The 14,897-nt window shown below is 38.6% G+C and overlaps 1 protein-coding gene across 3 annotated transcripts in view; it reads right to left on the bottom strand.

Annotated features, from left to right (window-relative positions):
• Positions 1 to 219: 219 nt before the first annotated feature.
• The window catches only part of TJP1 (tight junction protein 1), a 156,627-nt gene continuing 141,949 nt past the window's right edge, over positions 220 to 14,897 (bottom strand). For all 3 annotated transcript variants that reach the window (XM_059481871.1, XM_059481869.1, XM_059481872.1), the window contains 7 exons: positions 14,676 to 14,770; positions 13,954 to 14,178; positions 8,062 to 8,237; positions 6,972 to 7,413; positions 5,519 to 5,736; positions 5,072 to 5,215; positions 220 to 1,790 (listed from right to left, as the gene is read on the bottom strand). In XM_059481871.1, coding sequence (XP_059337854.1) covers positions 1,696 to 1,790; positions 5,072 to 5,215; positions 5,519 to 5,736; positions 6,972 to 7,413; positions 8,062 to 8,237; positions 13,954 to 14,178; positions 14,676 to 14,770 — 1,395 coding nt within the window. In that variant the 3' untranslated portion in view covers positions 220 to 1,695. The remainder of the gene's footprint in view (positions 1,791 to 5,071; positions 5,216 to 5,518; positions 5,737 to 6,971; positions 7,414 to 8,061; positions 8,238 to 13,953; positions 14,179 to 14,675; positions 14,771 to 14,897) is intronic.

The raw sequence follows: 14,897 nt of genomic DNA, 5'->3' as shown, positions 1-14,897 counted from the left end.
CTCCTAGCTGTACTGAGTAATTCCAATGGATCCACACTGGAGTTCATCACTTCAGAAGCCCTGCTTGCTGTAGATAGCTCCAACTCACTCCACAAAGGCTCCTACTACACATATGAACATATGGCAGAATCCAGCTGTCTACTTACACAGAAAAAACAAAATCAAAACTGTTAGGTACACATAAATGCATTTCAGAAATAATAAGGTACTACAATCATCTTTATTATTTTAAAAACGGTTTTATTCTGTATATTTAGAAACGTGTAATTTTAATAACTGCAGAGAAAAAAAAAATCAGCCACACCTGAATAGCTAATAACTCATTAACAGAATGCAGTGGTATATTATCTAAACAGTAGTAGTGCCATTGTGCCGTAATAAATTGTCTATTAGTAAAAAAATACATTTCAGGGCACATAGTACAGCATCCTTATGACAAATTACAGTAGGGATACTTTTCAAGAATTTAATCAAAGTAGAGAATTCCGAGTTATATTCTTTAAATGCAGCACTTTAAAAGGTAACAACTTTGTGCATTTTTAAAAAATGTCCTCGTTCGTATATTGTAGAAATGCTGCTTTATTGCTGCAGATGTCAAAGTTCAAGGCTCAAAAGGTATGAGAATACAAAGATATCCTTAAGAAACTTCGTTTGTTTTTATATATATTTATATATATAAAAAGGTAAAGCTTATAAAAGTTAATTTACAAACCAAAAACAAAAGTGGTATGCACGCATTATATACAAGCGGTCTATAACATCTATAAATTTTCAAATGCATAGCAGAAAACATACCATCATTTTCTTCTGGTTCTCTTCTGGCTGATGAACACAAACAACCTCTTTCTCTAAACCAAACTCACAATTTTTTTGTTGTTGTTCCCCCCCACCCCAGTCTCTCATGATATAATACCTAAGTAAGCACAAAAGCCATACAAACTTAATACAGAGAACTATGAGAGCTAAGACTATTAAAAACATGAGGGTAAGGCATCCCTGCTGGTTAATAGGTCTGTAATAATGTGGTTAATTTACAAATCCACAGAGGCATCTGAACCATAGTCATCCCACATGCTTTTCCCCTCCCCCCTGTTCTCAGGACAATGTTTCCATACACAGCAAGTAGATGTGTTTGCATTACCTCTCAGCAGAGGAAAACATCTAAACTGTGCTACCCCAAGCTGACTGCCATTTCCTTGGACATGTACACCAAAAGTCATTTAAAAACCAGAGACCAAAAGGTAGTCTTGTGAGTTAAAAACACACAGTTGCAAAAATGCAGGCCAAAATCTGTGGTTTTGACACTGGAGTATGAAACAAATTTAGTTCCTCTGTGTATAGTTTCATTGGTACTTTCAGATAACAACAAAATACTAGTAGTGTCCTTTAACAAAGAAAAAAAAAAAGAAACAACAAAAAAGAAACAAAAAACCCAACACAAAAGAACAACCAAACCAAAGCGTACAGAACCTGCAAAACCCCACCTTGTTCCCCTGTACACTCCCTGCTTGTGGCATGTATTGTGACCATGGTTCAAAGAGTGTACTTGCTAATTCATTGTTAGTTAAAGCAAGATGCTTAAACACTAAGATCCATTATCACTTATAGAACAGTTAATACTTGATAGAGTGGTTCAGTTTATATGTAAGGTCCATCTCAGTTTCATATTATTTACTCAGTCAGCTAACTTAATATTTAGAAGTGGTCAATTAGGACTGAGACACAGTTTGCTCCAACAAGATAGTTTGGATCCCCGGGAAGAGACTTGTTCTGCCAGGTTTTGGGGTCACCTGTGGGAGGAAAACACAATGCTGGTGTTTAGTATCTGCTGTCACACAGTGCACATCTTGAAACAACCAAGCTTTTGGACAGGAGCTTTTAAGTTCTGAAGCAACACCTCTTTTTGGTTTTTTTGTTTTTTTTCTTTGTTCCTGTTTTGTCTGATGGTTTAAAAACCCTGCAGTTTGCATGTTCTTAATAAAAAATATCCCTTCATTTTCATATCACATAGGATAAGGTCAGTTATTCAAAACATATGCTGTGGCATTCAGGAACTGGTAAATATCACTCATACTACTCTACAGCACTAACACAGTGCTTTCCATTTGAGACTTATTAACAGTGAATCAGGTGTTCACTGCTTCCTTCCTAAACTGCCATTGACAAAAAAAAGAAAAAAGAAAGAAAAAAAGAAATTTTAGAAGCTAATGTGGGCAAGATGCATTTGAAGTGTCTTGAGACAGTTCTGAGCACAGATGAGGCAAATCAGAAGTCATGTTGTAACTAAGCACTATGACACATTGGTAGTTTTATTTTCTATGATGAAAATAATTGTAGACAGGATTGCAGTCATTTCGCAGCTACATCCAGTATATGTTTAAAAGCCTGAAATACTAAAAGTATTCCAGTTAACTGGTACATAAAAATCTTTACAACAGAGCTGATCTACTCATGATCAAAGGTTCTGGGTAAGAATCTGTTACAGCAGGTCATCAGCTGCCATCTCACCAGACCAAAGGTTACACTCCCTCTGCACAGTCAATTGTCTCTCAAGTGGAGACAGTATTCTTCATTTACCCACCTACAATCACTACCAATTGTTACCACTACACAAAAGGTGTGACCATCCCACTATGGTAGAAAGTGGTAAATGCACCGAAGTTCTCTTCAGCCTTTCAGATATATGACATTAAATAGCTTGGCCAAATACATCTGCCTTGAGGAGAAATTATAACAAGCTAGAGAACCCAGTCACACACCTGAGACCTCAGTATTAAGTGAGAATAATACAAATTCCACATAATTTTCTTGAACTCATGAAAACAAAATGAAGTACACAATGCACTGAGTGATGGCAACATCTAACGTAGTGACAAAGAATAGAAGTGGCCAGTGTACAGTCAGAGAACACAAACAAATTTACTGCAACCAGCTGAGACTGCTTATTTCAGTCAAAAACCTCAATAATGGTGGAGAATTTTTCCTTTTATAGATTGAGGAAATTGCATTCCAAACTCATATGACCAAATGTATTAAAAGGGCAGAACAGGACTGTAAGACGGTCGGGTCCTAGTCTTGCACATGAGACAGGCAGACTTGTTTCCAACCTTTCCTTCTAAATCCATAGTAAGTATACATAGCTATTGAGGATGTTATTCCCATATTTTCCCATACAACTGCTTTGAAAAGGAAAATAAAGAGGTCACTCAGTATTTTTTATGTTCTAATCAATGTGGCCATAAAAGGCAATTTTTTTTCCCAGTCAGCTTTAATACCAGAATCAGTTAAGCTTTTGCAGGAGTTTGACAGTAAAATACCAATGTATGAGGCTTAAATGTGGCAGAAAGGATGTTAGTAAGTGCAAATGAATGTCACTTTTAGGACAGAACATGGATACATTGAGAAAAGATGAGGTAGAGCAGACGACTGAAGAGAGAAAAACCCCAGAATTGTATAAATTGTTATAATAAAGCCACCCCAAGAATCAGAGTCCCATAACCAACTAATTTAGAAAGAGAGAAAACAATTATTTATTTAAGACACAGTATGGTCTACTTACATATCATAAGACAGAATTGCCTAATTTTTAAGTTTGTCTCAAAAGAGCAATGTTATGATATACATCCCATTTCAGATTAACAGAATGTGGTGTTATATTTACAGTACAGAAAGTGTTAGGGTTTAAATATACACGCTCTTGCTTTCACCCACACATGCACGCACACACACATCCCACTTTGGAAAGGGAGGAAAATGTCTCAGTAACTTCAGTTATTGTTTAGATCATTTGAGTCCTCTCCCTTCACTTCAAGTAAGTTCATGAACAGGTGCTATTAGTTACAAAGGAAGTGCTGTGTTGGTTTTGTACATAGTTGTCATATCTTTTGGGACCCTATTGTTTATGAGCCCATGTTTTATCACGGCCATGTATACACACATTGTTAAATAGATGCATGCAACACATGCATAGAGTAGCTTATAAAAAACAACTAAAAATTATTGCCATTAATACCTCTAGATTATTGATTCCCCATGAAGGGGATTGATGCTTTAGTCTTTCAAAGCATCAGTGCTTTGGTGTTGACAGTGATAGATACATTAGTGACAGAGGATATGCGTACATGGTGGCTTAAATGCTGTATACAGAAATACATTTTTCACTCAGTACTCAGATCACATGTGCACATTAACGACTTGAATCTTCCACCATAAATTTTGAAAGTAGCTGAATAAAATCTTAAGACTTTTTCCCCAGATGTGCAAACATTCCTTTTTAAATCTCTGTAACCTCACAGCCGTTTCATGAAATTGCTTGAAACTTGCCCAGAATTCTCAATTAGGCTCCTCACTGACAATTCCAGTCAATACATTCTCTCCCTCATCCCAGAAAGCCACAGTGAGGTAAAAATGAACAGGTAAATAAAATTGCAACCTAGTTGCAACTTTTACTATCAACCAGAGACTTCTGGATAAAGGCAGTAGAGGAGAGATAGGTAGGAGCAAGCAAGAAAAGTCTTTTGGAAAAACCAGCTACATTAGAATAAACTGTAAATGCTTTTACTGCACACCTATAGTTTTCTTAAATGACCGAATTGTTAGCGTCAACTTGCACACATGGAAACAGTTAACAAGCGTTAAATCATGATTTATGAGCATGCAGATTGTTAAGATTTGCCAGAGTCCTATATGGTTAATTAAGCAACAGACAAACACCAGTTATGTTACAAAGGCCAATCAGAGGTACATATTCATTTCCTCTCAATTTTAGTGCGACTATCATTTCAAGTGTATTCAGCTGCAGCAGTCCTCAAGAAAGAAGTCAGAATAGAAAAATACGGTAATATTGAATAGACTGGAGATATTACTCTTTTTCTGCTATCATGGTTCTAGCTATGAATTTGCACCATGAGTAAATGTAAGAAAGACATTTGTAATGAAAGTGAAATGGGAGAGTTTGACACAAATACAATGATTGAGTTTTTATATTACACAGCATCACCTTTAGCCAAAATTACTTAAATTATACGATAGCACCCAAAAGCCCCAAAAGGACAGAGGGAGGACAGCATACCCGACGAGGAGTCGGAGGATTTTAGAGCAAAAGACCAACCATCAGGGGTCATAGACGCACAGTGTGGCAGGCGCAGCTCCACTGGCTTCAGGAATTTTAGTCCATGAGGCCCACACATTACCAAGGGGCTAAGAAGTGTTTCACCTGCAGTTAAGAGAAAGAAAAATCTCTGAAAAATACTGACTTGTGAAATACATTCAAAGTGTTACACAATTCCATGGCAGAGCTACTCAGTAACTCAATTTAGAGAAAAACATGAACATTTAGATCTGTCAGTAAAGAAAAGCACAAGATTGTTCCTCACTCAAGTGACTTTTCAATAGAACACACTACAATCTCAAAATGAAAACTGTTGAAGCCTATTAAGGTAACTTTCATATTCTGTTTTGTTTTTGTTAGAAAATATTTGTATTAAATAACAGAACAACGTACAGTTCCAGCTGTTACCTTTCTCTTTATCCAAAGGTGGAAGTATACTGTTGTCTCTGCAGACTTTGAAATATATTTCTTGCTCTATTCCCTCTGGAATGGCTCCTTGTGGTATAATAATACTAACTCCAGTCTCTATGGAGCTCAATACACCACCATTGCTGTTAAATACACCTCTTGCTGTGGCTACAACAGTGTGTCCATCTTCCTCCTCCTCATCCTCAAGTGCTGTAGGGCTGAAAAGACAGAAAGCCTAGCAGTTTTATCATTATTTCCTTCCTGAAATTCTCTGGCAAAAAACCTAACTCTGCTCCAAAAAAAACCCCAAAACAAAGAAAGGAACCCCTCAACAAACAAAAAACCCCAAATCTTACATGCCCTGAAAACCTTCAGCAAGTAGTTAAAGCAAGAATTCAGACCACCTGAACCTTGTGTTCCCAAGTGCCTGCTTCTGGCATTATACAAAAAGAGCTTACCCCAGCTACAGATTCAGCTTCATAAAAGTAAATGCAACTAACATAAAGTTTTTTTTAGCCCAAAACCCCATTCTGACTTTAATACTAGAAGAACTAAATTTTTACTCAAGTAACACCGAACCCTTCTACTTACATATAGAAAACAAAGCTTGTAAAAATTAAAAAAGAAAATTACACACATTTTTCCAGGATGCCAGGCTATAACTGAAAAGAAATTTGTAACTTAAAGGTACCTTGATGAAGTTTTCAGAACAGTCTCAAAAGAATTTCACTCAAAGAACCAGTAACTCCAAAATGCAGCAGTCTATAGAACTACCTAGCATAAAACATTTCTCAGGTGCTTAATATCATGTAGGACAAACAGCAAAATTTTAAGTCTGGTTCACACATTATTATTATTAGCCTGAAATAAAATATTAATAAAACACTGTTCTGCAAAAGCAAATAGCTGAAGATTGTAACAGTATTTGTGGCTCTTGATATAGTTCTTATACATTAAAGCATATTAGACAAGCACAAGCTGCCATTAAGCAGCTACTGGTTTGTCTCACAGTAAAGAGCACCAATATGAAACTGCAGAAGTTACCTTCCCTTTTCACAACCATTTAACTATTTTTAAAGTATCCCTTATTCATGTGTCCCATGAGGTCTCTCTAAGCACACAACTCATACAATTTGGTGCAACAGCTATGTTTAGAAATTAATTCCTTTTCTAAAATAGATTGCCAGGACAAGTTATTACTATCTACCAGAAAATTTATAATTTAGTATGAGAAATAGGAAGTAAAAGCCATGCCACTTTCTAATAACCAAATGCAAGACAGTACAGGGACATAGAACATATTATAATATCTATCCTTCGGCAGAATTTAGAATCATAGCATCAATCTTTCAACTATTACATCAAAAGAAATTGGAAGCAGACTAAAAAAAGCTGTATTTTTCACAGGTGACCTATAGATGTACAAGTGGAAAGAGCAAAAGCAGCAGCTCACCTTACAGGAATGGCTTTAGGCACAGCATTGACATTATTTGGTTGATATTTAGGCTTGTCGACCTGTACAGCATAGGTGTCCATTCCACTCTCAAAGTCGGGGGGCTGCGATGAGCTGTGTGCTTTCAAAATTGGTTGAGGAGAATTTGAAGATTTTGATGGCAACTCTGGTTTATGCTGAGCTTCATTTGGCAAGAGATTGTGGTTGAATTTGGGACTTTCGAACTTGCGCTCAAAGGGCCGCGCGGCGCTCGTGTAAGGTTTGGTTGAGAAGCGGTTGTAGGAAGGAGTGACTGGTTTCTGAATCTGCTCAGTTCCATTCACAGGGCCTTTGTCAGGGAAGCTTTTCTGAGGGTAAAAAGTGGACTGCACAGTGTCCTCTCTAGAGGATCTGAAAATTGCTGACTTATTCTGAGGTGGAGGAGGGTCAGACACAGAGTTAACTGCAATGAAAATGAAAATACTTGAACTTGTCAGTAACAAGAAATGTCTAAAGGCATAAAAAAACCACGTTAGTCAATTCTTAATCTTCAGTATAAAATACACACAGGTTCGGCTTTGCTCTCTTAGATCATTTGTCCTCCTCTTGCCTTTTGCACATTATCTAACATTTCATTAAACATGCTGGAGACAACAGTATGACCTTTCAATAAAAAGGTTAAGACTTGATCAAACCCCCAGAAATCCAGTACTGAAATACCATTGCGTACTTGCACAAACCAGAAAATTCAATTGAACTAGGCAACTCCCTCAATATGAAAGTGAAAACAACTTGTTCTTTTGCATTTAGAAGCCTTCAACTGTTACTCATGTCAGAAGAATTCTGGTCCAAAGCACAGGGAGTTTTACTTCATCTTTGCTGAGACAGTACATGTACTACTAACACCTGGAAGCTTCGTTGTTTCAGACAGAATCACAAAATAATTTCATAAAACTCAATTTCACTACAGTAAAAACTATTTTCAATAATAATTATTCCACATTTCAGTTAGAGAACAAAATAGCTACACGTGTAGACATGCTGAAGCAACCCCACAAGCACCTGAGATGCAATGGCTGTTCCCACAAAGGTGAGCTTTGTAACTGCTCACCTTCAGAAAGTGCAGGCTTGTGGTGTGCTGGGAGAGACAGGACAGGGCTATTAATTGACTGTGGCTGTGTGTACTGGACTGAAGGAGCAGGAGGAGGAGTTGTAACTTGAGGGATTGGCTCATAGCGTTTTTCACCAACAGGTCTGTCCATTGATTCAGTATCAGTTGGTTTCCCCCTGTTGAAATAGAATTAAAAAACAAACATTTGACTGTTCAGTTTCCTCACAGCTCCTGCATTCACTGCTATTTTTTGTCTTCTATGATCACCTGATTTCCATCTTTTCCTATAAACATTGAAACATTATTTTCTTGAATAGCCTGTCTCAAGTATAAAAACATTTATTGATAAGCACAAGAGATTCAGACAACATTGACCTTTAGAAGATTAGTAACACAAACCAAGGCAAACAAAAGGCAGATGACATTTCAGGTGTATTTGCATAATTGCCTACTAGATATCAATTTTTCAACTTCATTTGGAGTAATTTCAATGAAAGAATGTTCTCTAATTTCATGGGTTTTCAAAAGAAAAATGTAAATCCACTTCTTTTTGGGGATGTTTTTGAAAAGCCTAATTAGCCAACAGGACCATGGATTCTAGTATAACTTCTTTAAATACACCTAGTATTTGAACAATGCCATCTTAATTAGAAATGTAATCAGCTTAAGCTTCACTAGCTTTATGTGCATAGTGTATTTTAACTTTAAAATCTTATTTTCAAAACATTTTTCTTATGCTAGAAATGTTTATCCACAGGTTTACTTCAGAAAATGATTGATTTCACAAACACCTGTAATTTTGGACCGCAATATGTTTATTGCGCTTACTTCCAGAATTTGTGTTTCAAATTTTAGTGCACATAATGCCTGTGATGAAATGTAACAGTGAGAGGACACCTGAAAACATCCTCACATCAACAACAGTCTTACCACTTGATGTTCCTTTTCAAGTAGTCATAGCTAGTGTAAGAGCCAAGAAATCTAGGTGATGGCAAAGCAAACAGCAATAGAAGAATGAAAGAAAATAGTCATTCTATCTTGAGCATATTATTTCTTTACACTCTATGTTAGTCCTAGCAGCTGTGATATGACAAGGTTGTTGAAACAGACACTATTCACAGAGAGGTTTCTGACAAAACCTTTACCATATGCATGTGCACAATGATCACAAATTCAACATGAGATTCAGTCAGTGAATTAGGAGGTAGTCAAGACCTTGGATTGGCAGATATTAAAAGTAAGAATGGGAGTACACTAAGGCATTTGTTACAATCTGCATAAACAAAGTTATTCAATACATCAAAAGAAATGAACAACCTCACACATGGTCTAATTTGAAACAACTTCTTCAGTCAGAGCATTCACAGAATAATTGTACTTTTGTATTGCACTGCAGATATGTACTGAGGGCACATTCATAGCAACTGTTTCTCCAGCACTGTCAGTTCATCCAAGAGCCCACACCATAAAATGCTTCTGGTTGTGTTTTACAGGATCTAAAAGGACATCTTAGAACTGTTCACAAATACTGGGAGAAGCAGAGAACCAAAAGTACACTGATAGCTTCCCTTGATTTTTGACACTTACCTTGCTTTCATGTAGCAAGAAAATACATTGTACATGAGGACAGCTTTCCCTCACTCCTTCACTTTCTGTATACTCTTATGTATTTAACAGGCAACAATTCTAGACACCAACCACCTTGGTGCTTCAGAGGAGTAGGCTACGAAACTAAGAAAAGGCTGGTAACTTTTGAAAGTCTGCTTGATCACCACATGAATGAGAAGATCAGTGATCTAAACAGCATTTGTATGAACATATCTCCAAAACCAGAGCAGCAAAAAAGATGACTTTAGATCTGTCTCAAAGCTTCCATTCACACTGATTTTACATAAAGCCAGCAAAAGGAGTCGTTACAGCATGCTCACTCCCTGTTGCCTTTACTCCAGGTGGGTAGGAGCTGCTCTCTCAGAGTGCCCATCTGAAATCACTGCTGCCCAGAGGGAGACAGGAACCAGGGAGGGCAGCCCTGTGAAAGCCCACAGGAAAAACCCAACACTGCACACTGTGTGGCAGCATCCCAGGGAATGAATAAACGGGGAAGGGTTATCCTTTTGATGAAGGGAGGAGAGCACAGAGCTGTGTTTAGTGTGAAGCAGTTCTGTCACGGGCTCCTGAGCAAGGCTCAGGCACAATCCCATCCCCACACTCAGATCCAAAGTGATCCACAGCACAGTGATCCCTTACAGCTTCTAAGTGTGTACATGAAGTTCCCCTAATTATTGACAGGCTGGTTTTTAACCCATTTCCCACCTCATCTTCATTACAAAACTGTTACTTTAATTTGAAAGGAAGCAGAAATGAACCAGTGGGACCCAGCCTGTGGGTGCAACAGCAACCACTGTGCTGACATTCAACAGACTCCAGCTCACAGACACTCAGCAGTCTGGATGTGCTCCCCACTGCCTCCTCAGCTGAGCTGCAGCTGCTCATGTGAGTACTCTTAACCTACTCAGTACAGAAATCTGCAGTTACCTCACTCTGCAGCATGTCAAGCTAAAGCAGGTAACTACACTGAACCAAGCAGCAAAAAATCCACTACTCAGCCACGTGGATATCTGCCTCAAATTGCTTCAATGAGATCCATTGAAACACATTCATTTACAATCTACTATTTTCTCACATCAAGAGAAACTATCCCTTATTCTACAGCTCCTGACAACTGTAATATGCAGATATGGCATTATCCCTATAAAGCAGCTTTAGCAATGGCATAAAGTTCCTAAATTATGAAAATAAACCCCCAACAAAATAAAAGAGTAAAACAATTTGTAGTGGGAAAAATATGTACTGTCACCATACTTACTCAGTGGCAAAGAACTTTACATAATTTGATGTTTCACATTAATATTTAACTCTAAGAAAGTTGTAGCTGTTGCTCATGAATAAATAAAATCTGTCCTCTGTACCCAGAATACATTATACGGATTATTCAGAAGCAAGAGATTACATAATCAACAGTTCCTGTATAATCCAAATTTAGTCCTGTTTATTTTTAGAAGAGTTTATTCACAGAGTAGCAATTACCATAAAAATTCACTGGGAAAAAAGATTAATACTGAGCAAGTAACAGGAACAATGTGGAAGCTGGTGAAAGAAGAGTCCTAAACACGAATGCCTTCTCAAGACAGCAGTTGTTTTGTGTTTCCACACAAGGGCACTGCAGAGTACTAGAGCCAGTACTGCCCAACTGAGCAGAAGCCTTGTTTATCTCTTTCCACTTACATTAAAATTTTAGTATTTGTCTATTTACACTGGACTACCCTGGGTAAATTTTCTTTCCCATGTCTGTCCCTTCCTGTTAAGGGTTACATTCTTCCACAAAGCAAAAACACAACACATGTTTGTCCCGTACGATACATGAAACTGTCAGCCTTCAAACCAGTATTACCTTACTCCTCTCTGTGGCACTAAGAGGTCACCTTCCCATACATACAAGCCCTGAAGTTATACACTAACTCACTAGCAAAACACAACTGAGCAGCCAAAAAATACAAGTGTCACAGCAGACAGAAGCAGTAGGTAGAAATATGGAACAATCTCTCTCAACCATGAGCTGTTCTGCACCAAAAATTCAATAGTTGTGTCTGTCTCTCACGCTTTTCACCATGACAACACTGCAGATCAACAAATGTAAAAGGAAAGCTTTTGACATTCTCCATCTGAAGAATTTTACAACCCTCACAATTACTTCTCCCAAAGCATGACTTGGATTTTCAATGGCAACACAGTCCATGCCTACAGACCAAAATGGATCATCTGTAGGTAACACTGGGTTTTGTATGTGAGAGTGGAATCTTGAAAGTTACTGCTATGAGGCCAGTCAGGACAGTTTTCTTAGGTCTGTCCTATGATGCCCAGAGAGCAGAACAGCTAAGCTCTCATCTTGCCAACAGAAGACACTGGGCAAGTCAAAAGGAAGGATAAGAAGCACCCTTGCCTGTGAATCAGAACTGGTTACAGATATCCAATACAGATATCATTAGGGAAAAAAAAAAAGTGAAATCTTTAAAATCTATCAAGCTTTTTGGAGTATTCCAACATTCTCAGGTCACAAAGACAGACACTGGAAGATCACAGACATTATAAAACTTCAGCTAACTAGTTTGTTATTTCATTCTAAAGATCTTACTTACATTGAAAGTGCCAGATTTTCAGCCTGACCTGAATAGTCCATGTATCAAGCAGGAATTCAACCAAAGCTTTCAAAAATTACCCGGTTTTCAAGCTGCATTCAGCAAGCCAAGGTAGCTTTTCACAGTAACATCTACAAACATCTTGTTACAGTTTCAAAAAAATTTTACAGAATCAAAACAAATTTAAATAACTGTGGAGAGTATTCAAAAAGTTTGTGTAAGTACCCTCCAAAACAGCCAGCTCTTTACCTGCATTAAATTTGTGTATGAGCTTTCACACAATTTCTGTATCAAAATGTTCCAAATCAAGGAAGCAAAACAATACAGGAAACAGATGTTTCCATCAACAGATTAAATTCTGGCCTCAGCAATATTCCCTAAAGGCTCAGTTTCCTAATGTCAAACATGGCTAAAGTGCACAAGAACAAATGCATGCAGAACTGGAATAAATCAAAACCTTTGTTTTGAAAGATGTGTAAGCACTACTGTACTAGACTAAGAAAATACTTTGTTATGTGTTGCCTATGATCATAAACAGAACACAATCCATGATCTTGATGAGGCAATTGATTTACTTGCCCCAGTAAGTCCATGGTGACTCCAAATTAAGTGGGAGTGTTGATTTGCTGGAGGGTAGGAAAGCTCTGCAGAGGGATCTGGACAGGCTGGACCAGTGGGCTGAGGCTAACTGTGTGAGGCTCAGCAAGGCCCAGGGCTGGATCCTGCCCTTGGCTCATTCCAACCCCTGCAATGCCACAGGCTGGGGCAGAGGGGCTGGAAAGCTGCAAAAGGCCCTGGGGGTATTGGTCAACAGCAGTTGAACATGAGCCAAGTGAGCCCAGGTGGCCAAGAAGGCCAATGGCACCTGGCCTGTGGCAGCCATGGTGTGTCCAGCAGGACTAGGGCAGTGACTGTCCCACAGTACTGGGCACTGCTGAGGCCACACCTCAAGTGCTGTGTCCAGTTCTGGGCCCCTCACTGCAAGAAGGACATTGAGCAGGTCCAGAAAAGGGCAACAGGGCTGGGGAGGGGTCTGGAGCAGAAATCTTGTGAGCTGCAGCTGAGGGAGCCTGGGGGGCTCAGCCTGGAGAAGGCTCAGCAGAGACATTATCAGCCTACAACCCACTGAAAGGAGATTGTAGCCAGGTGTGGGTCAGCCTCTTCTCCCAAGTAAGAAGTGACAGGATAAGGAGGAGTAACCTCATATTGCACCAGGGAAGTTTAGGTTGGATCTAGGGAAATATTTCTTTGCTGAAAGGGTTATGAGACATGGTTATGAGACATTGAATAGGCTGCCCAGGGAAGTCATGGAGTCACCATCTCTGGAGGTGAAAAGATGTGTAGATGTGGCACTTAGGGACTGATTTAAGTGATGGACCTGGCAGTGCTGGGTTATGGTTGGGCTTGATCTTAGTGGTCTTTTCTAACCTAAAGAATTCTATGACTGTAAGTAAAAGTAATGTGAAGGCCCTGATACCTGCAAAAATGATTAATAGACCAAAATAAAATGTTATAGAAGTATGTGCTTGTAAACTAAAGCTACACCTAAACAGAAACTTCAGACTTCACAAACAGAAAAGTTCATTTAAGTACCACAGGTCCCTGAACTCCACTGAACAGAGGCAGAATTTCTGGTTTAGTCCTACATGCCCCCCGCCTTTTCCAAATTTGAAAAACCCCAAGAACCCAAACTTACTTAGAATAATTGCTGAAATTCAGCTGGTTCTGTGAATGGATTGGTTTGGTGGGCTCAGAGTGATGGCTGGCAGGAACCTGTGCCGATGGCTTGTTTTCAAAACTCCTGCGATCGAAGTAGGAGAGCTGCTTGCGGTAATACTCCTCATCCTCCTCGGGGTCGTAGTGGTTGGAACGCACAATGTCTTCAGGTGGCTTCACTTGAGGTCTCTGTGGTTCTGGGGCCCTAACCAAGAACAGTAATAATGGTTGCCTGGCCCAGCTGAACAAGCATAGTGCCCAAATTACAATTCTATTTTGTAACCTAGCTAGTAATACAGTAATGTACGTGTATTTATTATAATTGCACTCCTTGCCTTTTTACCTACATTGCATGGGAATTAAACAGTTGTGACATACTATAAGGAAAGAAAATCCTTATTTCCCTTATACCTTACCTTTTCCCTTTTGTTTTGCTTTCTAATTAGCTCAATTTAAGACAGAAAAAAGTAGAACAAAGATACTGAAGTTCCTTCCTCAAAAATGCTGAGGAACTGTATCTTTCCCCCACCTCCCATCAATCAGACCCATGAGAACTGACTTCATGCCTGCTTTACTACTGATACACAAACCACACTGATACACTCAGCTCCTCTCTGCAGTTTCCTATCTGAAGCACCAAGATGTGTTTCTGAATATTCCAAACTCATATTGAAAACTAAATTTAATCAGTTGTGCATCTACCTGTAGGTTGTTTTCTCGTGCTCATACTGGCTTTGAGAAGTTGGTTTTGGACCACTCACACTTGTGAGTGCAGGCTTAGGTGCTAATTCTGGAGGCTGTAAAGAAAAGCACAGCATATTCTCTTAAATTCTAATATTTAGAAGGATAAAGCACTTTATGACTAAGAAAATTAAGACTACTTTCCCTTCCTCCAAAAGAAAAAAGAAGTACTAGCAAAAGAAG

This window comes from Ammospiza nelsoni, chromosome 14 (assembly GCF_027579445.1).
Source record: "Ammospiza nelsoni isolate bAmmNel1 chromosome 14, bAmmNel1.pri, whole genome shotgun sequence".
Taxonomy (NCBI): Eukaryota; Metazoa; Chordata; class Aves; order Passeriformes; family Passerellidae; genus Ammospiza; species Ammospiza nelsoni.
This window is presented reverse-complemented; position numbering and strand designations above follow the sequence as displayed.